The sequence below is a fragment of the Temnothorax nylanderi genome, unplaced genomic scaffold (assembly GCF_030848795.1).
Source record: "Temnothorax nylanderi isolate EJ_2023f unplaced genomic scaffold, tnyl_v1.0 TNYL_tig0172_pilon, whole genome shotgun sequence".
Lineage (NCBI taxonomy): Eukaryota > Metazoa > Arthropoda > Insecta > Hymenoptera > Formicidae > Temnothorax > Temnothorax nylanderi.
In genome coordinates this window covers 305,359-330,353 of record NW_027249234.1, presented here as the reverse complement: position 1 = coordinate 330,353, position 24,995 = coordinate 305,359, and the positions used below count along the sequence as shown (strand labels likewise).

General features: G+C 40.9%; 1 protein-coding gene across 1 annotated transcript; it reads right to left on the bottom strand.

Annotated features, from left to right (window-relative positions):
• Nucleotides 1–1,646: 1,646 nt before the first annotated feature.
• On the bottom strand, nt 1,647–24,418 carry LOC139778106 (uncharacterized). The gene is made up of 14 exons (XM_071715896.1): nt 23,949–24,418; nt 15,889–18,635; nt 15,793–15,800; nt 14,403–15,509; nt 13,822–14,274; nt 13,584–13,746; nt 13,162–13,360; nt 10,854–11,348; nt 10,418–10,652; nt 10,104–10,272; nt 9,731–9,845; nt 9,083–9,401; nt 8,586–8,796; nt 1,647–8,374 (listed from the first exon to the last, which is right to left on the bottom strand). Exons 2-14 carry the CDS (start codon nt 18,600–18,602, stop codon nt 8,233–8,235), a joined length of 6,330 nt encoding a protein of 2,109 aa, XP_071571997.1. The 5' UTR covers nt 18,603–18,635; nt 23,949–24,418; the 3' UTR covers nt 1,647–8,232.
• Between the last annotated feature and the right edge of the window lie 577 nt (nt 24,419–24,995).

Genomic DNA, 24,995 nt, shown 5'->3' with positions numbered 1-24,995 from the left:
TATATATATATTTTTTAATAAGTTAGTTATAGAGATTATAGAGATTCAGTACTTCTCCTTTTATATTCGCAGGGAATTATTATTGTTACACGCATTATATACATTATTCTATTGGTATGGCAACCGTTCTTCCGTTTTTAAAGGGCCAATATACCGTCTCGAACCGTAAAACAGATCGAGAAACCGGAACGAAAAGTCTTCGTCCACGCTCTCTACGTTATACAATCCACCTGTCGTTAATCTGCGTTAATTTAACGAATCATGAGCTCCACGCGGCACGTGTGTACACGTACAATATAGTTACACGTATCACACCGACACCATTATGAATATTATGTAGCTGCGTTATGAAACTAATTAGCTTTTCTTTGAGTGTCAAAATTATATTCGCAGCAGTACACGCACGTCACTCGAAACGCAAGATTTATGTTAACTGTAACGTGTTGCGTGTCTTTTCGTCCTGATACAAAGCTACCCGAAATTGTTTAGTCCAAACTTTCCTTCAACGTTGGTGTACTTCCTCTTTAGAACTTCCTCTTTAAGAACACTATCAGAAAGCGTGCGTTCTTTCATGCCATTTTTATGTTGTCCGCTCGAATGTCAATCGCTAATTACGTAGTTAGCTCGAATCCAGATTCTCAAAGTGAAAGTTCGACCGTTTAATTAATTTTACCCCCAGATGTTTTCTAATAGAAAGTCACATCTGTATAATCGCCTCCTCCCTTCCGTAATTTGGAGATTTTATTCTAGAGAAACGTATACACACTAATTTGCTCTTCTGGATAACGATCTTATTTAAGTTATTTCTATATTTTTGTCTCGCGAGAAATACTGCACATTAATTAAATCAAAGGATTTTCGTAAGGAGAAGTTATATGTTTTTGATAACATTTCTCTCTCTCTCGTTGTTGCGATCGCTCTAGAAAGGCTTCCGGGTTACAAGCTATAGAAACGGTGGAGATTAACGTTACATTATCAACTATATCGCGAACACTGTATTATTATGCCATGAATCTAATGAGCGTAAAAATAAATACCCGAAGAATTGTTAGCAGCAATTGATTGCAGATCAGATTCACGTTGTTACAAACTTATATGTTGTTACATAGAGATTTTTTTACACCTGCAGCAATTAACAGTAAGAAAATTTATAACCAGTGAGCGATTAATTGCAATATTTTGAATTATGTTCACATTGTTAACTTCTCGCATTGTTTAATTACTATCCCTGCGCGATATATATATATATATATATATATATATATATCTTCCCGTCATAAAAGCACACGAGGAGTGCCGGAAATTTTTCACAAGCTCCGGAAATTTGTGTATTCTTAAATTAAATCGGAGAAACATTGGTTTATACTTTCATATTGCGTTAACTTATATACATATATGTTTTGCAGCCTTTAACGCAATGTTTCTCTTAATTAACCTCGAAGTTTCCGCGATAAAGGGAGGACTTTCCGAGGACAGCCACCATTTACATACAAATCTAAAAGAAATATCCTGTATATTATATTAAATTGGTCAAAATGCACGATGGTATGACTGGTGAGTGCGATTATATATACTTCTTGCGGCGATTACGTATTTGCGTAGCCTCGAAGGAACACGCGTGCTGTAATTCTATAAAAAGCTCTGGATTACGATATGTAACGTAAGTTATTTATTCGATCATGTTTGGTATACATTACTGTCTGCCACGACGAAATAAAGTAATTACACATTCGTTTCAGCGCTTCGCTCTCGCATTGACTAACCCTGATGTCGATCAACTCTTAAATGATATCATCTGTCAGTATAACAATCACAAGCAACGCGTAATTACAACATATGCACTTATTTTAATATTTCTGTTCTACTATATCTTAACAATAGGCTGAGAACCTATCAGCCTTGAGCACATTTAGAACCTTACAGAATTCTTGGCTTGTAACAACGTGCTTCTAAAAACAATTATTTAAAAGCGATTTGGCAAAACTATTTAGCATTTTAAACACATAGACGCGAGAGTGATTTTGCGAGCGCTGTATGACGTTATAGTGCCCTCGCAATGGTAATACAAAAAGCTCTTTGCCTGAAGCTGAAAATGCAAGTGAATTAAGTCCAGTTTCGAGAAAATTTAAACCAGGAGAATTGAAACGTCTTGCTTTTCATAATCCAGATAGACGATGTGACATCGGAAGAATCTTCTACGATTATCATTACTTCACGTTGGCCGTGTACTTTCTTTCTTCAACACTAGTAATTTTAAATTTGCTCCACTTGGAACTAGTATATACCGTGACTTGTATTTTCAGCGCTTCATTCGCTCTCGGTTTGTCGTAGCAAAATACAGTCGCGCGATAAAAAAGCGCGAACTGCAATAAAGCTTTCTCCGATGATCTCATTTAAGGGCGATCGCGTGCATATTGAGAAGAAGCAATCCTCAAGGAAACACACGTTTTACACTCTCATCTACGTCACACACCTCCTGTCACGATACTCTGCCTTTATTTTTTTTTTCCTAAATATTACATGTCGGTCTCACAAAAAGCGTGACTAAACTTAATCTTTACAGACTTTTTTTCACCTGTACAGAACATTTCTCGATAGGGACAACGATTATATTATTACAGAGCTTAATTTCCTTTACAACTTGTTCGTTACGGTCGGATCAACAGGGTTTAGAACTATATATATATATTGCCTACGATTCCTACTTAATTTATACGAAGATATAATAATGCTTTTTCCTCCAGGGATGGAGTAATAGATAAATAATTTTTTATTCTTCTCGATGGCCCGATCGGTATATGCATATGACACATTTATGTATATGGCGATGGAGATAGTGATGATATAATCTCCCGCCTATTTCCAATTATTCAATGCATACATGCTAACATCGAAGCTATACTTTTTACAGAAATAGGGAGTACCATCACATTTCGCAAAACACGTGAGTTTTATATATATATATCGTATCATTATAATGAGCTTTCGAGGCGTATAACGCATCGCGTATGATCGTATTAAAATATTGTAAATGAAATTAACAAGTTGCGTTATATAATGAGTCGTTTATAAAGTGTAATACTTGTAGAGACGATTTTCATAACATTCTTTATAATTGCACGTCTGGCTTTCTCACAATTTTTCTTCTTTTTGACGTAGAAAAGTTGTCGAGGAAGCAGACGCAGGCAAAATCGTAATAAACATGTGACAAGTATCGATTCTCTTTCGTTAAATGTTCAAAATCCAATTCGCATCGCTTATATAATCTCCTCTCTCCGCATTCTTTCCCAGAGTCATTGTAAACACGCCGGAACCACGCACATAACTTATACTTATCCCATCCTAAAATCTATACATGCAACGTTTAACTGTATTTATGCTTTTTGTTTCTTTTTTGTTTTCTCTTTTGCTTAGATACACGAACGCCGTTCTGGATCATACGACGGTAGGATTACGCATATTTTGAGATCACGAGCTGGAAACGTCACGTCTTGGCGCAAGCTTCCGTGAAGAAGAACTTGCCCAAAAAATCCGTTTTAAATACACCAAACTCAAGCAAACCTCGACACCGTGGCTCGAAAAGCTTTGCGCCGTTTCAAAATGCGGGGAATTTCAAAATTCCCGAGTTGAATTTGTGAGTATCTTGCGCGCATTCTCTTGAAAATTTCAGCACCGCGACGAATCGTTGTACGAACATTTCTATTTACGAAGAAATGTGTCTGTTGTATAAAAAAAAATTTTTTAACGTTAAAATTACGTAACTTAGCAAGTTACAAACATAGTCAATGATATTTGACTTCATAAATGTAATACGTACAAAAAACATTTGGTAAGATATGTTGCTGTTTTTTTTACACACTTATGTTTTCATTATTTTAGAAAACTATCCTTTCCACTTGTTCAAAATGATAACATTTCAATCAAATCAGTTTTCGCTAAACAGAAGGACGATTCTATGATAGAGTTAAAAGACTGACTTACGTCGCCGAAGATCAGAGTAGCAATTAATAATTGGCGCGCTTAATCTATCTTTGGTTGGTCACCATTGTCATTATTGACGCTTAAAATCGATCCCTAATCTAGCTTATTAACTAACGTATGATCGACGACAAATTCGTCCGTGTCATACGATTGCCTTAACAGCTAGGGACTAGAAGAACTCTTTGACATTGGAACCTGACCTTTTTCGCAGGATTTGAAAATGCGTCAACGAAAAATTTAAAACACAACTGAAACTTACGTCTCTAATCGTTTAAATACCTTAGAATTACTTTATACAAGATATATATATATATATATATATATATATATATATATATATATATGTATATGATTACATACAACAGGCTATATATTATAATTAATAGAGATCTCTCTGTATACTCACGTATACGATAGAAACCTCGCATAATTATGCCACTAGTACAGCCTTTATCCTAATCTTTGGTGATGCTGCTTTTCTGCCACAAGTCGGTAGCGTTATGTACCGACCGAGAAGGACAAAAATAAAATAATAATGACGAACGTAAACTTACATCTAGATTTCACAGCGGGCTATCGCTACAAGCACTTACAGATTATGCAGTAAGCTGCTTACATACGAAGCAGATACACTGCTTATATGAGTATTGTTAAGGACTTGCCGGACTTGTTAATGCCTTAGTTCTGTTTTCTTTTTCAATGGTAACAATGACTAGTTCGGCCAATTTTGAATCAATAAGCGATAATCGTACGAAGTGTTGCGGTTCCGCACATGCAGGATGATAATCCGCCGTTTATTATAACTATCGACAACCTTCTGAAACATTCCGTTGACGATTCTCGCGAATTTTTTCTCTGTACAGATTAGTGTGACACGTACATACAATACTAGTACTACGGCCTAGTCATAACTACCATACGTCATAACTAGTACAGATACTAGTTATATGTTCACCGCTTAAACGACTAGTTAGGCCATTTATTTCTGCATACCGCGATCGACTTGCGTAACGCGGATTTTCCTACCCCCTATGTAACGTACAAATTATCACAACTAATTATATTACAACGAAACGATCGAGCGACATTGACTTAGGACAGATTGTTAGGATGACCCATGTAACCCATGTTAGGACGAGGAGTCGGAATCGGAATCGGAATCGGAATCGGCCGACCCATCGAACGTGTCTTGAACTCCCGTCTCGGCGATTTTCTTCGTCGCCGAAACGTATGCTCCCGACCCTTCAGCGGGGAGCACACATTTCTGCACAACGCATAATGCGTAAGCATAAGAAAATTGATTGGTCCATATACATGTGCATAAGGAAATAGACCAATCAATTTTCTTATGCTTATGCCTTATGCGTTATGCAAAAGTCTGTGTTTCCCGCTTTCGTCCCGCGTATGCTCAATTGTCAACTAAACATACTCTCGCATGTGACCGCCATTGACTCCATCGCATTTACCACATTCACACTGAACTAATATTACACACGCAACGAACACCGTCGTTTCTAGAATTGTCGATAATTCATTGCTATCCGCACACTATCTCACAGACTCTAACCGCAGACTCTACGAACTAACAAGCTAAACGAAACGGAGAAGCGGTACTATCCTTCTATATGTCAAATTATTTTCCCTTTAATTATTTAGTTTTTTAACAACTATATTGTGCGCGAATACTAACGTGATGTTTTGTGAAGTGTTCACCTGCAAGATTATTATGCGGACGATCATTATAACGATTGGTTCGAGGATCGGAAAGAAAAGTAACGCTCAATCCCAAGTCTCAAGTAGATGTGAGAATTCCGGCGATTAAAAAGCGAGAGTAATTTGTATATTCACAGTTCTCGTTTTGAACATATCAGGCAAATTATCTTTTCAGTCTGTATGGCTCTGATTACCTTACCAATCGCTCAGCGTGCGTTTGGAGATCAATATACTGTCTTGTAAATCGAATATTTTAGTCTTTGTTAATCTGTAATTCTGTTTTTTTTTTTTTTTCAATTGCAACAACGATTGGTTCAGCCAATTTTGAACCGATAAGCGACCGCACGAAGTGTTACGGTTTCGTATGTGCAGGATGATCATCCGCCGATTTATTATAACTATCGGAAAACTTTCGAAACATCCCGCAGACTCTCGCGAATTTTCTTTCTATATAGATCAGTGACACGTATATGATATGGTATTAGTAGCCTATAGTTAATTAAGCGCTGCTTGACAACTTGACCGCGATCGACTTGCGTAACGCGAACTTTCCTACCCCTATGTAACGTACTAATTATTAAAACTAATTATATATTACAACGAAACGATCGATCGACGTTGACTTAGTGACAGATTGCCCATGCTACTGCGAAGAGTCGGAATCCGAATCGGCTGGCGCATCGGACATCTTTTGAACTTTCGAACCGGCGCGTGATCTCGGGGATCTTCTTCGAAATCACCAAAACGTATGCTCCTGGCTATCCGTTCTGCGTATGATCAATTGAGGACAAAGACGTACCTCTCGCAAGACTCTACCGCATTTACCGCATTTACACTGAATTAATATTATACACACAACACCGCCGTTCTAGAATTATCTAGACCTAATTGTTAACCTAATTGTTGACCTCATTCTTGTCGGCACGCTGCGCTGTCTCACAGACTCTAACCGTAGACTCTAACTATGATAATGGATTTATAACTTAATTTATAACTAGTATCTACTAGCGACTAGATAACGGTACGCAAAGATCATCTATAAGCTCAAACAATGGGATATGGTCGTGTCTATAAAATAATGATATCTAGGTCACATTGCTCTCTGATCGCGACGACGACGTATTTAACGATATATCTTCCTTTTTGGGTGGTCTTCCATTTCAATAATTCATGAAAATTCGATGCTAGATTTAGGAACGGTTCTTGTAACTAAAAGTTTTTAAATATTTAAATGAGAACTTCAGTTCTACGTATAATATGCAAGTGAAAAAATTACCGTCTCTATAATATAAATCAGAAAAATTTAGGTACTAGATAATCCAAATGATCTCTCGAATATAGGATAGACAATTACGCTATCTTTAAAAAGTACACAGCACGCGAATGTTCTTTCATATCAACAATTTCAATTAAGATTGCCTATCGATGAGGATATCGATAAATCTTTAAAACCCCATGAACGCATTTCACGAACGCAAAGCTTTCCGTCGCGAGTGCTCTATGACTTAACAAGTTAAATGAAACGAAAAAGCGGTATTGTCCTTCCATATGTCAAATTATTTTTTCTTTAATTATTTAATTCGTTAACCACTATGTTGCGCGCGAATACGAACGAGATGTTTTGTTCGCCTGCCAGATTATTTTGCGAACATTGATCAGAGCGATTGATTCGAGGATCGGAAAGAAAAGTTACACTCAATCCTAAGTCTCAAGTAGATGCGAGAATCCCGGTGACTAAAAAGCGGGAGTAAGGAAATAAATGTACCAATGCCGGGACACTTAAGATTTATGTCTGGACACCTTTATCATTTTAGTTTTTAAATAAGCATAAATAATTAAAATCAAAGATAAAAATATAATACGAGAAATATATTTTTATCTTTGATTCTTTGATTTTAATTCGCGTTACAACTTATTTAAGAACTAAAATAATAAAAATGTCCAGAAATAGGCACGTGTCCAGACATAGATACATTTACCTTAATTTATATATTTACAAGTCTCGTTTCAAAGATGTCAGGCAAATTATCTTTTCAGTCTGTAATATGGCTCCGACTATGGCCTCACTAAGCATATGTTCGAGGATCAATATGCTGTCTCGTAAATCGAATATTTTAGTCTTTGCTGATCTGGTTCGGTTCTTTTTTTTTTCAACTGTAACAACGACTAGTTCAACCAATTTCGACCGATAAGCGACCGCACGAAGTGTTACGGTTTCGCACATGTAGAATGATTATCCGTCGTTTATTATAACTATCGGCAACCTTACGAAACATCCCGTTGCAGATTCTCGCGAATTTTCTCTCTATACAGACTAGTGAGACGTACATGATATAGTACTAGTCTAGTATCATACATATAACTAGTATAGATACTAGTTATATGTTTATCCCTTAAATGACTGAGTTAAACGGTATGTGAAAATTTCTATACCGCGATCGCGACTTACGTAACGCGGATTTTCCTATCTTTTACGTAACGTACTAATTATTACAACAAAATGACGATCGACGTTGACTTAGCGACGGATTACCCATGTTACTCCGTGGAGTCGGAATCGGAATCAGCCGGCGCTTCGGGCGTTTCTTGAACTTCCGGCGTGGTCTCGGGGATCTTCTTCGCAATCGTCGCCGCAACGTATGCTCCCGGCCCTTCGCCCTGCGTATGCTCAATCCCAACTCTATAAATGTTAGTAATAATACAGTATCATCTGTGCGGTAACATCTGAGACCAGCAAAAAAGGAAGCTAAATAACTAGATGAATCATCCTCTTACAAGAGCATCAAGTGGTGCATTAATAATAATCGAATAATTTATAGACATACTGAGAAAGTTTCGCACTTTTGCTTTATATGATTTCTCTAATATTGGAATAATCTTTCTGAACTCACCTGTATTCGTGACGCGACAAATTTCGGACGTACTTTTCTGGGGGCGCGTCACTGTCGCTGCTCTGGAGGCTGACGCTCCTCGCGGTCGTATGGGACACCTGCGTCGCCGGCATCGTGAACTCCACGTAACAGTATTCCGAGAGATTTTCGGGGATCTGATCGTATGAAGTGAGAGCCATACGGCAAACTAGCTGATGCGTCGTATATGCGCCTGGAAATAACCGCAAATAACTGAAATTGGACGAGAGCCAGCAGAATCGTTTGGGTGATGATTTGAACACGCGGTATATTTAAACCATTCCGCGTGATGGTTCTACCCTTATGCAGAACCAAAATATTCTTGCGTTTAGCAAATGTATCGTTGAGATTTCCCGAATCCTTTTTCTTCAGTTCACAAAACGGAATAAAATAAATGGAAGTTTCTTTAACATTAATTGTAAAATAAATATAAGAGTTAATCAGTTTTAACTGAATAAATAGAAAAGTATAGGCAATACCTTGCCCCTCTTTCGGCAGCCTGGGCATCCTCCATACAATGGCGCGATGTTGATGCTCGTATTTCGCCTGACCGGAAGTTACCTCCATCAGCTGCGGTTCTAATGTGTCGACGGCGCCCAAGAATCTCTCGATACCCTTAATCTTTCCCGTTCTTCTGTGCGCCGATTTCACCGAGCCATACCTGAAGTGTTTCTCGACCCTGAAGAGATAGATCCAGCACTCAGGTATAGGAAAGCGAACCATCACGTCTTCGCATGGTATTTGGCCTAGTTTTCTAGATGCAAAACCAGGCACGAGAATATCTGCTCTCAACTCCACCTAATAATAAACGCATAAAAAAAGATCAAATGATGTAGTCTCAACAAACACATCGTTATGAAAGTTTGCCACGTGTTGTAAGAATAAAATAAAAAATAAAAAGAAATTTTAACAAAAATTTTATATATAAAGCTAGAATTTTATATAAAGATGAATTTTATATATAATATTTTTATATTAGAAAGGAAATTGACAATACTACCTAATATAACAGATAGAAGAAAGAGATACGATGATGGCTAAAATCAACAAGTCTCCGCTTTTATTTAAATACTGGAAAGTTTACTGAACGGAAAATTTACTGAAAATATGAAAGAACAAAAACTTACTTTGTTCCCAGTAACGCACATAACAGCTTTTAGCTGAAGCGGTAGTTCCCTATTTTTTGGCGGTCTTACGCGAAACCGCATTAATTCAATGTAGCATGCATCAGGTGGCTTGAACCTTAGAAGATATATGTTAGTAGGATATTAGTTATAAAATAATTTTATAGTTTTATAGAGTTAAAACATACACGTTTGTTAAAGACGAGCCAGATTGTATTAATTTCTTAAAATAAGGATAATTTTATTCGTCATGAAGAAATTTAATCCTATCACGATTGTCATGCTTATTCGTAATTGCGAACAAGAAATTGTTAGAGTTATTAGCGTTCATTCGTGGAAAATCGCATTTATCGTTTTTATTACCCTAAATACGTACTTTATTATCCGCGATTTTTCATACTCGTCCTGCTGAACGCAGGAATGAAACTCAACGTTCTCTAGGCGAATCCATTCCTCCGTTACGACGGGGATGATATCGTGCCTACCAACGACTTCTTTACCCTGTCGCCACATATCATTTATTCCTAATTCTATGTCGGGCATACCTAAACAATGAATTGAGTTTGTTTTATACGTAATTGTAACGTAAATTATAAGAACGCATGAAATATATTTAAATATAAATATTTTTTATTTAAATGTATTTTGGAATATAGCAAAATATATTCTCGCAATTGCTTAGATATTTACCGGAAAGGAAACCCAGGAAGAAAAGACGAACACGCGCGATCTGCTTGTCTACGTGACCCTCCGCGTTCTGCTCGACATACACCTCATCCACGACTGTTACCTGGACCTCCTCCATTTTGTAATGTAAAGCCCGATCGCGATGAGCCGATAACCTAAAGAGAGCTTCTTCGATAGCGCAAGAAAATTGTTTCATGTCCTCGTAACATTGGGAACCAAGTTTGAATAACTGAGAGATCTGTAAGCAACATGAAATATTTAACAGAATTTAATATGAATTGTGGTTTAAATTTGTATATTAAGCTTGTTATTATTATATAGTGTTACTATAGAAATTAAGCCTTTTACGATAATTACGCAATACATACAGATATATTAATCGCACCGATTGACGTTCATTTAAACGTGTGATTTGTATCGAGAAACTAAAATAATTTACCTGAGGTGCGTGTTCGACAGGAAGACCCAATTTCTTCAAATCACTTCCAAACTCTTTGACGCCTTGATAATCTCCTTGAATAGCGTATGCTGCAAACTGGCTGAGTTTGTTTGTGATTCTTTCAGCCTTCGTGACCTGACCAGGTCGCACGCCAGGCCTCTCTTTATAGAAGATGTATTGCAATTTTACAGTAAAGATCTTCCCGTAGTGATCGAATTGTTGGGCGCCAATGTCTGACACCGAGTAACAAGCGAGCAGAGGTAATTCTTGAAATGGATCTTTGTCGTCTTTATTGTTGGACAACTGAAGGATTGGATTGTCACCCTGGTAAACAAGCTTGACGAAGATCTTCTTCCAGAAACGTTGCCCCGTGATCTTCTTCTTGTTTGGCTGTCGCAACTGCATCTCCCAACCGTCGCCGGTGTAAGTTATCCTCGGGAAATCCTCGAGCGGTTGACTAACGTCTTCGTCGAACAAGGGAGTAGGCGGGGTTTCCTGAAAAAAAGAGACAAAATTATAACTAAAGATAGTTTCAGGTTCAGCAGGTTAAAAATCGAAAGAAATAAAATAAGCTAATAAACCACAAACCTTGTTGTCTGTGATTATTCTCTGTATTATAACTTAAATAAATACGTTAATAAATATAAACATTAATATGTCAAACATGTGTACCTGTAATAAAGTCATCTTCAGTGCGTTGATACAAACAACGGAAATTTGAACACACAAATAAATCGTTAACAGAGTCCGATAAATACGAACGCAAGTTGAAATTTATTACAACGCTTACAATTTTTGTAAGTATAGTACTGCAATTTTCTTGGCTAAACCGTTTTGTGAGTCTTGGGATGTAGAGATTGTACCGCTAATTCTTAAAATTGCTATGTCAAATTTTCTTCTAAACAAAGAACTGGAATGGACCGGAAAAAATTTAAGTAATGTTGAAATTCTAGGTATAAGAGTCAAAAATAAAAAAAACTATACAATTTAGAATCATGAATTTATAATACATTATTGTTAAATTTAACAATGTTGCGAATAAGAGGAGAAAATGACAACCGTACCTGAAAATCGGAGAGCAAATTTCCACAAGGAAACAGGAACAAAAAATTTATGTGTGTATCATACGAAGGTTACTTTGTAAATAAGAACGTTGGAGAACGATAACGAGAAAGAAAGAAGGAGTAGGGAAGGGGTAGGATTGAAACAACGTTTTGATAGGATAGATGTAGAAAGAGGCGGGTATTAGGAGGGGGGGTAATAATTTAAGGATAGAAAGATATGTATCTGAAAGTAACTCTGCATCACTCTGCTTATTTAAACTATGACTTAATTTTTTTATATAAATAATTTCTGAAGCGACTTTTTTTTAGCAAAAAACAGTTCATTATCTAGCATTTGAACACGATCTCGTCAAATTCGTGATTTGTCATGAGACTAAAAATGACGGAAGGAGATCCGCATTTTTCTTTATGTCTGATATATGTGTGTTCATGGATTCTGGTTTTTAATTATCTTTTTATTTGTCCTACGTATGAAATTTTACGGTCAATATAACTTATTTTATAAATCACATCGCAATGTAACTATCTCAGATCCTAGGGTGTCATTATTTTCATTTATTTCATTGTCTTTTTTATAAAAAAGGTACTTGAGCCTGTTTCTAATCATAGGAATTATGAAATTTGTAGGATAACAATTTTTTAATAAGATGTTAATTAATTCTTTTAAATTCTTTTGATGTAATGACTCCAATTTTTGACTATAACAGAATTTTATAATCTTGAGGATTAGCGGCGTAATTCTAAACTCTATATCCCGAGACTCATCAAATGGTTCAGCCAAACAAATTGCAGTACTATACTTGTAAAAATTGTAAGCATTGCAATAAATTTCAAATTGCGTTCGTATTTTTTGAACTCTACTAACGAATTATTTATTCAAATTTCCGTTGTTCGTATCAGCGCACTAAAGATGACCTTATTTTATTACAGGTCGAAATATTTGCCACATCATTATTTATATTTATTTAAGTTATAATACAGAATAAGAGAAAACAGAGTAAGAAGCTAGCTTGGATTATTAACCGATTTTATTTCCTCTCTCTCGTAAAAAAAAAATATTTTACTCCATTTATATATAGAATTCTCAATCAATATGTTTGCTGCATCTTTATAAGTATTGCCAACTCTTTTATATTTATGCTCTTATAATTAAAGAACGAAAAACAAAAGCTGTGCGTGAAAATGTTCATAGAGAAGCAATTTAAAGCAATGCGGCATTCGATGGTATAATTTAGTGCAAATACCTGAGAATCTGTCCTAGCCATTTCGGCTGTTTGTGCAGTTTCGGATACCGCGGCATCTTGCGCGATTCCGGATTTATCGAAGGGATTAAATCGCGGCGAGGAATCCGTATACGCGGCGATCTGCGGACTTTTCGGCGGCGGCGCTAACGTAGGTACAGGTCCGCCTTCCGTTGTTGTCATCTGATCTCCTTCTTTCGGTCTAAGAGATAAATAGAGGACTGATTAAATATGCATTAATGTTAGAAATAGTATTGCATTCTTGAATCTAACTGTGCTGCCAAGTTAAGCCATAGTGTAAAAGTCCGTAATTCTTCGACGATCCTACTGAATATAATTTTAACGACCAACATCAGAAATAAATCAATCTCAAATTTTTTTATCTATGATTTAGCAAAAGTCAGTAATTTTTTCCTTTGACTCACTTGATAAATACACTGAAATCGGGCCCTTCGTCCGACTCCGCGGACTCGGATCTTTTCACTTTCGTATCCGGCGGTGGAGCCGTCATACTCAAAAAAGAATCGAAACCGTCGGATTCTCCAAAACCGGTGATCGCCGATCCACCTACTGACGAGTCTCCCCAAACTGAAGGGAAAATGGTTATTGCAATAAATAGTTAAGTACAAATATAAAGTTATAAGCCAGCGTTCGTCCACCTACCGTCGCTGGAGGTATCCATAGCGGTTGGTCCGCCGCCGAAGGGATCCAGGAAGGGATCTTTGACGTTGGTTTCCGGTTCGGCGGCCTTATCGAATTTCGACGCGAAAGCATCGAATGAGTCGCCAGTATCCTCGATCGCTTTCGTCGTAGCGGCGAAGTTATCTAACTCTTCTTCGGGCCGGTAAGCCTCGTTTCCGGGGAACTCCGTTCCAGGGGTTGGACTGGTGGAGATCAGACCGCTGCTGATCTCCTTGGTCGTTTCTCCGAAATCACCCAGTAAGTCTGAGGAAAAAGCAGGCTGCGTGATCTCCGACGGAGCAAATAAGGGCTGAGCTGCAGCTGCGAACGGTGCAGCTGCGGGCGTGGTTTCGGCTACGCCGAAGGGCGTTGCCGTGGTTGTGTCGGTCATAGAGAAAAAGTTTGCATCAGCAGCGGTGGAAATCTGTTCTGTTCCTATAAGAAAAATATAAAGTTACAATATACAAAATGTAAGATATTAAAACAATATAATATTATTCTAGATTATAATTTTTCTTGTTCATTGTTTTTCCATTCACAAGTAAGAGAATAAATCTTTTAACCTTGGAAGAGTTCAGCGGTTGCTGTCGACACAGGTTGAACAGGAGCAGGTTCCGCAAGGTCCAAGACAGTGCCGGATTGTTCGACGTCCGTTTCTATGGCTGCGAAAGGAGTCGCAGAGGTCATTGAAGGCCGCTTCTCGCTACTGATGATATCTTCCGGATATTCCATTTCAAAGGCAGCTTGCGCTTGCGGGACCACCGCCTCCTCGCTCATGCTCGCGAAAGGATTATCCTTGGTGGTGGTGGCGGTTATCGGGACTCCGGTGACAAGACTGGTAGTACCCGTGGTGGTCATGGAAGTAGAGAAGATATAGGTTGAGGTAACATCAGTGTTGGGCGCGTCAAAAAGATCCATGATATCTTGATTCTTCGGCGGCTCGATGACCTTATCGTCCGAGATCAGATCCGGCACGTTGCTGTCGACGTCCAGAAGATCGGCGAAGCTGTGCTCCGGGGTGGGTGACGGGGAGTGCATCAGCGTGGGGCTGGGCGTTCTGGTTGCTTGCAAGCGATCCAGAAGGTGGTTCGAGGTAGCGTCCATTGCTCCCGTAACCGACAGTATTAGATCCTTCGTGTTCTTAGCAGCTGGTTGTACCGGTGGCGGTATCGGTGGTGGTTGCGGCCTCGGCGGGGGTGGCCTCGACGGCGGTGGCTTTCCGTTTCTCGACGGAGGTGTCGCCGCCGGAGATGGCTGCGGCGGACTGGCGACTGTCGCCGGTTGTTTCTCGGCCGTCGTCGTCGTCATCGTACCGAACAGGTCCATGCTCGCGTTCTCGGACGTGACGAAGATATTGGATGACTGGCTAGTGAAGACGTCGGTTGCTGGCGTATTTGTGTCGGTGGTCGCTCCAAATCCGGTGTCCGGAGCGGTACTTTCAATGCCAAAGGAGGCGAACGGATTGGTAGAGTCGACGGACACTGGCGGTTCGTACGTTTGCCCGCTGCTGAAATTTAAGAAAGGATTCTCGCCTGCGCCGGAACTTGCCGAATCGGTGAAATCTTGAAGGAAAGGATTGGAAGCCTGCGGGGGCAAGCCGCCCCCCGGCTCCGCCGCGTAATCATCCATTAAGAACGGATTCCCGCCCTTGGGATCCATGATTGAATTGGCTTAGAAACTCCGGTCAAGAATTAACTGTAACAATTGTTAAGTCTTGAGCGAAATCTTTTGAACTGTACTTCCATCAGAATAGAATAGACTAATTTTAGTCTGTTTATGTCTATTCTATGCGTTCTAGGCAAATATTTCTTGGTACAATTCGTCATTCAGTGCAAACATTTTTCGAACTCTTCCGTTTGATCGTAGTATGTAGAGATTATTGATGACGTATGTAACAAGTAGAGAGTAAGCATTTAAATAGTCTCTCGTACAGTTTCAAAAGAGATAGTTAACGCGCACATCTATGTTGAACGGCTCAACAATCACATAGTCAAAAGATTACTCTAAACTTCTGAAGAAATGGAGCTGTATAACAACTGACAGTATTACTTCATCAGTTCAGATTCGAGCAGTTTCAATTCGGTCCGTCCAGGCTCGATAGTAGCGAAGCTAGTATCGAAGGGATCCACGTCGTCGTCCAAAGTAAAATCTTTATTCTGCAGCGGCGTCAACACTTTGTCGCCAGTATCCTGCCCGTCTAAAAACAGAAAGTCTTTAGATTCCTTTACTTCGTCCGCTCTAGGATCGAAGTCGTCGATTTCCGGGACTGTTGAGGCAACGACAGGTACCACGGTGGGTAGATTGATGGGTAGATTAGGACGCGGCGGTGGTTGCTGAGGAATTTGCTGCAACTCACTCTCCAGTATCTTCAGCTCTGCTTTTCCGGGCTGGATGTTCGTCGCGATAGAAGTGTCGAAAGGATCCAAATACAAGATCTCCTCCTCTTCCGCGATAGGTTTGCTCTCGATCCTAGGTGTCAGAGGTTTCGCGTCGACCTCGACTTCCGCATCCAACAAGCTCTCTTGCCTCTGAGGTTTTCGTTTCGCGATCACTTCCTCTTCGACCTTTTGTATCAGCGACGATTGTAGCTGCGCGAGCTTTAGATTGCTCGGCGCGACCGAGGTGGCCGTGAAATCGCTTTGTCTCCTAATTGGTTCTGCGGTAGACCTCGGATCGAAGTCGTGGTCGCTCAAACTGTGAGGCAGCTTAGACTCCTGCCTCAACAATTCCGATTCGATGAGTTTGAGCTCTGTTTTGCCCGGCGCGACGTTATTGACGAAACTAGTGTCGAAAGGATCGACATCTACTTCGTCGTCCTCTATCGGCAACGACTCTTCTATGGATTTCTGGGAATAATACGGTGTCAGCGGTTTAGAGGGTAGTGTCTTCTCCTCTTCGGAAGTCGCGAGAAGGTCAGGTCTCTTCGACGGCGTCGGCAGTTCAAACGCGACGGTCTTGGTCGGAGCGAGCTCGAGGACTTCCGGCCGAGAAGCTTTTCTCTCGAAATTCGTCGGTGTCGCTTCGATCTTCTCGTCTTCCTCGAAGTTAACGTCGAACACAGGCTTAACCGGCGCGGATGGTCTAAGTGGCGGTGGTTTTGCGGGCAATGGCTTTACTGACTCCTCATCTTTCCTCGGATCAAAATCGCTGTCGTCCTCGACGTAGCTGCTGGATTGCTCGCCGAGCAATTCTTTTTCTAAGACCTTGAGCTCTGTTTTGCCGGGTGGAAGCTCCTTTACCGCGGACGTATCGAAGGGATCGACGTAAATGATTTCCTCAACAGGCGCGATCGGTTCGTCCGCCAACTGGCTAAGATCGGTGGTCGAGCCGCCTAGCAGATCCTTCTTGGATGACAGCAAAGTATCATGATTGTCTTTCTGCAAAGTATCACGATGGGCTTTCAGCCGACCAGTTTCGTAATCTCTGATTAAGCCAGCGGGATCGGTCAGTGATATGGATACTTCCGAGACGGGCAGCTCTTCGAGCTCCTTCTCGATAAACTTCAGCTCTGCTTTACCTGGTAGTATGTTATCCGCGAATGTAGTGTCAAACGGATCGGCCTCGTCGACGAAGGTCGCTGCCTCGAAGCTGGCCTCAATTATCTCCGTCTGAAAATCGGTCGTTTCAGGCTCTTTCGCGGCGAATGGATCATCGGCCTCCTCGAGACGAGTCGACTCATTTGGCGTGACATTTAGATCAAATTCAGCGTCATCCAAGTCGGGGATCTCCTCCAAGACCGTCTTCTCCTTCAGAACTTCGAATTCGGAAATATCTAGCGGACCATTTGATGTCTTTTCAGTGGTCGTCGAGGTTGTACCCTCCTGAACGGGTGTTGGAGTGACCGGGCTGACTGGCCTTGGAAACACAGGCGGTAATTTCGTCAAGTCAACCGGAATGTCGGGAAGATCGCTGTCGTCATCCAGCAAAGTCTTCTCTACTTCTGTCGGTTCCGCTACAACGGCATCCGCCGACGGCTGTTCCGCCTCGTCAAAGTCGTCCAACAATAGATCCTGCTGGATTCTAGGTCGCCTGCCTTTGGTGATCTTACACGTGCTTACATAGTCGATCCTTCCCGATAATACCTCAACAGCATTGCCTAAGCTGACTAATTTGTTGCCCTTTTTATCGACTGTACGGAGAACCTTGTCGGCGTTGGTGGTGTCGAAGGGATCGTCCCCAGCCTCCTCCTCGGTCGGGCTGTCCGGTATGTAAGCTAATTGAACGTCGATATTCTGAAGAACGTCGACGTAAGTGGTGTCGAAGATATCCTCGTCGGCGGAGTCCTCTTGCTCATCCTCGTCCTCCGGTACTTCTACGAAACCGTCCTCGTTGACAAACGGTTTGCCCTCCTTCCTTTCTTGACCGTCGATCTCCGGCGCGGCCTCGATTGGGTTACCCTCCTTGTCGAAGCCCACCCACCTCTTTGAAGATGATTTGTCCTCCTGCTTCGCCGCCTCGTCCGGTTTCTTCTCTTCCAACGGTGCCTTTCGCTGGAAGAACGAGGTAGACTTTATCCGATCGAGGTCATCCTGAGTCTTCCTCAAGACCGAATCGACACCAGCAGTCAAAGCCTGGAACTTCTTCCACTCGTCGGATCCGGTACCTTTGGCCGCTTCGCCGGCCTCCTCGGCTTTCTGTTGGGCCTCCGCCCGCTCGCGCCGATAACGCTCGAGCTCCTCCGGATCGAACTCCTCTTCCTCCGCCCCCTTCTTGCCCTTCTTCGGCTTTTTCTTCTTCTTCAGGCCCTTGGCTAACTTGTGCATCCTCTAAGACCTACTGTGGTGCGTGAGAGGCTCCTGCAAATAGAAATCTAGATTACTGCGCGAAAATGTCATTAAAAAAATTTATTCTATAATTTGTGAAGAATTTATTTCTCTAATAATAGACCTGATAAAAATTTGCAAGAATCACTCTCTTGGTTTTTTGGAACTAAATAATTAATTGTGTTTTTTACAATCAAACTGTACACAATCTTACGAATAAATGTACAATGCAAAAATAAAATTCTATTCTATATTTTAGGATAAATAATTAAGATTTCTTCGTTGTGCTATGTTCATATATAACTATAAAGACGCTATAAAAATGCTTTAAAAATCATGGAGTCATTGGAAAGAAATCTACGTCTCGGAATAGACAGTGGCAATGCGGGATCATTGCCAAAAAAGGCCGATCGATCGCAGTGCAGTAACCGAATGTGTTTTTCCCCTCATACTTGAGCCGTTTGATAAGCGAAAATAGCGATCGGTCGAAATAAAGCGGAATATCTCTTGGAGAGTTTTTCGAAGATATGCTCCACGGGACGACGTCTAACTTCCGTACAAATAACCTGCCAAACCCGTCAAAATCGTCGGAGAGGTACAGTTAAAGGCTTTGTATAGAAACCCGATAGATTAAATTCGCCGAGAGAAATGTTCGCGTTACATTTTCAGAATTCCAACGAGATATTTCCGTCGTATTTCAGTGACATTCGATGACTCGTGATAGATTCGGTAACAATGCGATGTATATCCCATGAGAGAACGGCTGGAATCCTACATTATTGAACTATAACGCACTACGCAAATGTAGAAATAACAATTCACAAATGGTTTCTCTAATGCATCTCATGTTATTATCCTATATGTTAAGCTAGATATCACGAATGCATTTTGATAGATTGCAAATCATACACGCTAACTTTTATAATAAGCTTATGATCGTACAACACGTGCGTATTTGCATTTTAATTGAACACACACCGAACTTTGTGAGTGTCGATAGAATTTAATTAATATACCGGCCGGCGCGACGTGCGATGCAGCAGCGAATCATCAATAATACGATAAACGTAGTATAGTATTTTCTATTTTAAGCTATTTTTTCGAGCGACGAGCATCGGGGGAAAAAGCGTGAACTAAAGTGCGTCCCTTTGATGGAAGAGGTATTACGCATATTAAAGGGGATGGAGGATAAAGCGGCACCTCCTCTCGGTCGTAAACTCTCAAATGTGACACTTTTGTCTTTTGTACGTGACCCACGTGCTATGCATCGCTCTCCGCGACGGTGAGAGCACCCTTTTACACGCACAAACCCCTCGACGTAGTTAGGTTTTCGTCACGGGTCGCCGAGCAACTCCGGCTAGCCCTGGTCCGCGCTGTGGTGATGCATACGTACGTGTTTATATTGTATGAAGAGTTCGCGTATATGTGTGTCACGAAATTATAATCGATACGCGAAAAAAGAAGCGAGCGAGCCGCTGATCTCGGCAAAGAGAAGAAATTTCTTCTATACTGCCGGCATATACTTTGTATTAGAATATCGCAAGTGTATCGCATATGCTATTAATATTAACTATTAATAGTATAGTGTTAGATTGCAAAATATATCAATTAGATTGTAATCTAAGCTTTAAAGCAAAAGCGGCGAGCAATTAATGTATTAAAACTGAACATGAATCGCTTTTACGCCTGTTCTTGTATCCGCAGAAAATGGTCGAAGAAAATGGTTGTCAGGAAACCTTGAATTGCCGTCTGCACATAATAGATGTGCGATACTGTCGTATTATGCGCGAATATAATGGAATACGAGATAGGAATAAGAAAAAATATATAATAGTGAATAGTACGAGATAATCTAAGAATAAAAGAAAATATATAAATATTTGGTAATGGAAGGCCGTCATGAAGAAATTTCTTAAACTTCGCGATAACGCCTAGGTCAAACCGATTCCTGTTAGACGTTCTAGATTAAAGCGATCGACTATGGCTTATGTCAGTGCCTCTTTCGCCTCTTCTGCACAGCCGAACGAAAATAAATTATGCATATCATAAATATTTGATACACCTGGATACACTCATCTCTTCGTTAATTAAAATCCAAATGGCCTATCCGCACTTATCTTCGTCTGTTGGACAGCATTTTTTCTGATACCGGTCGATAAATCGATACGAGAATCGATATTACTGACGAGCGGATGCAAGACACGACAAGATACTTCGGAAATAGGAACAGTAGGTACATGGTCTTCAATAATAGAGATACTATTAGGGAGTATACAGTATAATTGAGACGCAATTAATGTTCATTACTAAAAGAAGCTTAATTAACCCTTTGTAACTCATGTTATCAAAAATAAAAAATATGACAACTATTTTAAATTGATTTACAACAGATAAATTCATGATTTAGAATGTTAATGGACACTTTGCCGGTTTGTAACAGTATTGTTACCAGGAGTTACAAAGGGTTAATTAGTTGACATTTCTAATTATTCATATATTTACATATTACGTATCTGTTAATAATATATGTCATTGTTTAAATCAAATATTGACATAAATATGTTTATTTAATGCTTTACTGTATTATTGCAAAAAATACATATATATATATTATAATAATTGATATATTATGCGATTTGAAAAGTTTAAAAACAAATTATAAATTATAAGTGCACGAACTGTGTGCTGAAAAATTATATCAGATTTTCCAAAGAACAATTTTTAAATTCTGTTGCAAAGAGTTATTTCATGAGGCAAGATCACGGATAAAGAAAACAAATAAAACGGCACGTCTACAGTTTTATAAATAGAAAACTTTCAACTACGAAGTCTGCAAAAATCTGCTTAAAAATTGGTCGCGATAATATCGTATGCAAAAACTTCTTCTTTCATTCAAACCATGAACAATGTATTTTCCTAAACATTAGACACCGCGGTGTCATCGTTAATTTCACCATATTTTTAATAAGTTTCAAATACAGAGCAGCGACTGATATTTCAGGTTACCTGAGCATGAAATAAAAAAGTGCTCGATAAAATATTTAAATGAAAGTAGGACAGGAAAAAGTAATCTGGCGCAAAAGGCATTATTGAACGATATTCGTTAAGCTTTGTCTTACTTATTGTTTAATTAAAATCATATACCGTCAACGAAAATATTCACGTTCAATGTGAAATCAATTGCATCTGTCATATATAGTTATTGCAACTGATTGCACTGATTGCCTAAAGGCAGCGTGTAGTAACTGAAATGATATCCCTCGGGAGCTTTACCAGCAGTTGTATGCACCTGTCACTTACACATGCTACTGATTCTACGGGAAATCTGTGTCACGAAGTTCCTGAATGACAGAAACTTGAGCGTATCGCGATTACATCTCATTTCTCGATTGTACAATTTCGCCAGTTAAACAATATTCAAAAAACGGATAACGACATGAACGTGTCTATTTTACATGCTTATAAAAATTCACCGTTATAAAAATTAATACGTGTATTATACCACTTGTGCAAGTTATAAAACGAGCATATACAGTTATCTGGCGAATTTTTTCGGACGATCTAAAGTAATTTTTTCTTTATGCAGAATATCGGAGCACTTACAATTTGCAATGCGACAACCGCGAGAAACATTTTTACAAAAGAAATGTGACGAATTCGAAAATATGAGATAATACGCAACCACACGCGGCGATAAAAATCAATACTCTATAAATGCCAGCGTTAGCGAGAAGCTGCTAAACGCTGCCCTCGCGATGCAGTCGATCACTGGGGCCACTGGGGGACAAGGTGGGAGGCGAAAACTGCCGAAGACGGCCCTTCCTGCACCGTGATCGATCAGGTCTCCTAAGTCTCGTTGCAGTCCACCGCGTACTAGGTCTTGCCACCGTGAGTCGTCACCGCGACGGCCACATTCATCAAGACGCACGGGGGACAGCGAGAAACACGCGAGTGCTCCGGCGCATCTAATTTTATCTGCGCCGAACGAGTTCCGAAGGGAGCGCTGGGCCGATTTAATTCGTACTTCGCATTAAAGGAGTCTACGAGTTAAACGGGTTCGAGTTAAATTCCATTTCCAGTAAATCACCGAGCGGCGTCTGTGACACTTCAGTACCTCGAGAGCTCTGAAGGCAGATATCTTCCTCCAGATATAAAACTTTTCAATTGCTCAAATCGTTAATCTCGAGTATGCTTGAGTGCGAATTTTTAACTCTAAACACAAATTAAGCCCCTTGCACAATGCCAGGCAACAGGCAATAGGAACAAGGACTAGAAATCAGAAATCATGTATAAATGCATAAATGCATAAACAGTGATACAAGCAATAGACACAGTTTCCGTCACGTTGGAAATTCTGTGCCTATTGCCTGTTGCCAACCAATCATAGCATTCGAATTTTTTAGGTTGTAATTAACGATTTTTTGCTTATTTCCTGTTCCTATATTGCCTGTTGCCTGGCATTGTGCAAAGGGCTTTAAGCATGCTCGAGAAACTGGAACCGGAAAGCAAAATTGTTATTCCTACCCTTTCTCTAGTATTCCGATAAAATGACCAGTTATTGGAATAGAAGTATATCGTTTTAAGCGACTATCTCATAAATCAAACTAAAGGTCCTTGAGGCTAGCACTACCGATAGGAGTCGAAGGAAAGATTAAAGGAAATGTTGCGGATATGTGAGAGCAGTGCGATTTACGATTAACGACGCTTCTCCCCGCGACATGCACGGAACATCAATTGGTCTTTTCTTATCCTCTCTATTTTATATCTAGAGCATCTACGTAAGATGCGGCATAGGAAGATGCGGCCGCGGAACATGCGCGAGCCATCGACTTGCGGCGACATTAATTGAACGCGCAACTAGTAATCATGGATACCACGACGGAATTCAGCGACTCGGGATTACGTTCAAGATTACGTAAATTCCGTTCGAAATTGCAGCGACGCGTCTCGTCCTAGTCGCGAACGCGATGGACAGAGCGCTACCTTCGTATTTGGAGCAAAGCGACTCGCGTAATAAAGCAGCGATTACGTATATCGGACGCCGAAATGACGACGTGAGATTGTGAGATCAATGAACAGCGAGGACCGGACACGGTCGCCTCTCGGCGACCGCGGCCGCGGCCGCGGGGGAATCTTGCAAATTCTACGGAAATAAAATAATGCGGCGTTCAAGGGCGCTGCGCGATCAGGATTACAGAGAGGGATGCCGGAGCGGCGATCAATCCCAGCGAACATGCGAGAGCGCCCGCCGTCCACCGGGGGTGGCACCCTTCGTCCGCCTTTCGGCGGCGGCGGCGACGGCGGTTCCGCTAAACCGGGGGGAGGGGAATCGTGTGCAATACTCACGATTTCAGCCTCATCAGCCACGTTGATACGGCGCACATTTTTTCCGCGTCATCCCGCTCGACTTGGGTCGCGGGTCGCGGCTCGAGGAGGTTCCGGTACTCGCAGCCGGCGTACTCGAGAAGAACGACGACGACGACGACGACGACGACGACGACGACGACGGCGGCGGCGGCGGCGGCGACGGCGGCAGCGACGTCGACGGCAGCGGCGGCGGCCGCGCCGGATGCGGAAGATCGAACAGACAGGAAGTTGGAGGCGACGAGTTACTCGAGTAAATTATTTTCCTTATTCTCGCTGGGAACGAGCTGCGACGACGGCGACGGCGGGCGTCGAGAGAGACGCGAAGGCCCTGCCGAAAGCGAAGGCGACTCACCTCGTACTCTCCTGCGGGCCGAGCTATTTTCAGCATCGATCCGTTTCCATCGGCGAAGAAACATGCGCGCGGCCGCGCCACCCACCACCCCCGGCGATGACAGCGACGGCGGCGGCGGCGGCGGCGGCGGCGGCGGCGGCGGCGGCGACGGCGGCGGAGGACGGCCGTCCCCGAAGAACCGACGGCGTTTGCCAAAGCGACGGAACCGCGGCCGACAACGTCCAAAGGGCGAAGGGTCCGAAGGACAACTGGAGGCATCGCGATACCTAGAACCCGATATTAGTACCAAGGGATATCGGGAAGCGAAAAAAACGGGAATCACATTATGACCTCATTCTCTTTAATTAAAGGATTATTTCGTAAAAATAGGACACCGATTTCACGCGGATTTAAGGTTCATATCGATTACGAGTATAATTAGCCCTCTGATATTCTAGTTCTTATATCATGAATTGTGCGAATCGGGGTGGTCTAATAATAAATGTGGTACATATCGTTATAGGTATCGGAAACGTTCCTATATACGATAAGGGAATATCGATAACGGAAAATCACTCCGCGGTTACCGTGACGTCGACGACATTGCCAGCTGCAGAAACTACACTGTAAACAACTGTAAATTCAAGTGTTATATTTTAACTAAAGCTCTCTTTACACATTTCTTGTTTTAAATT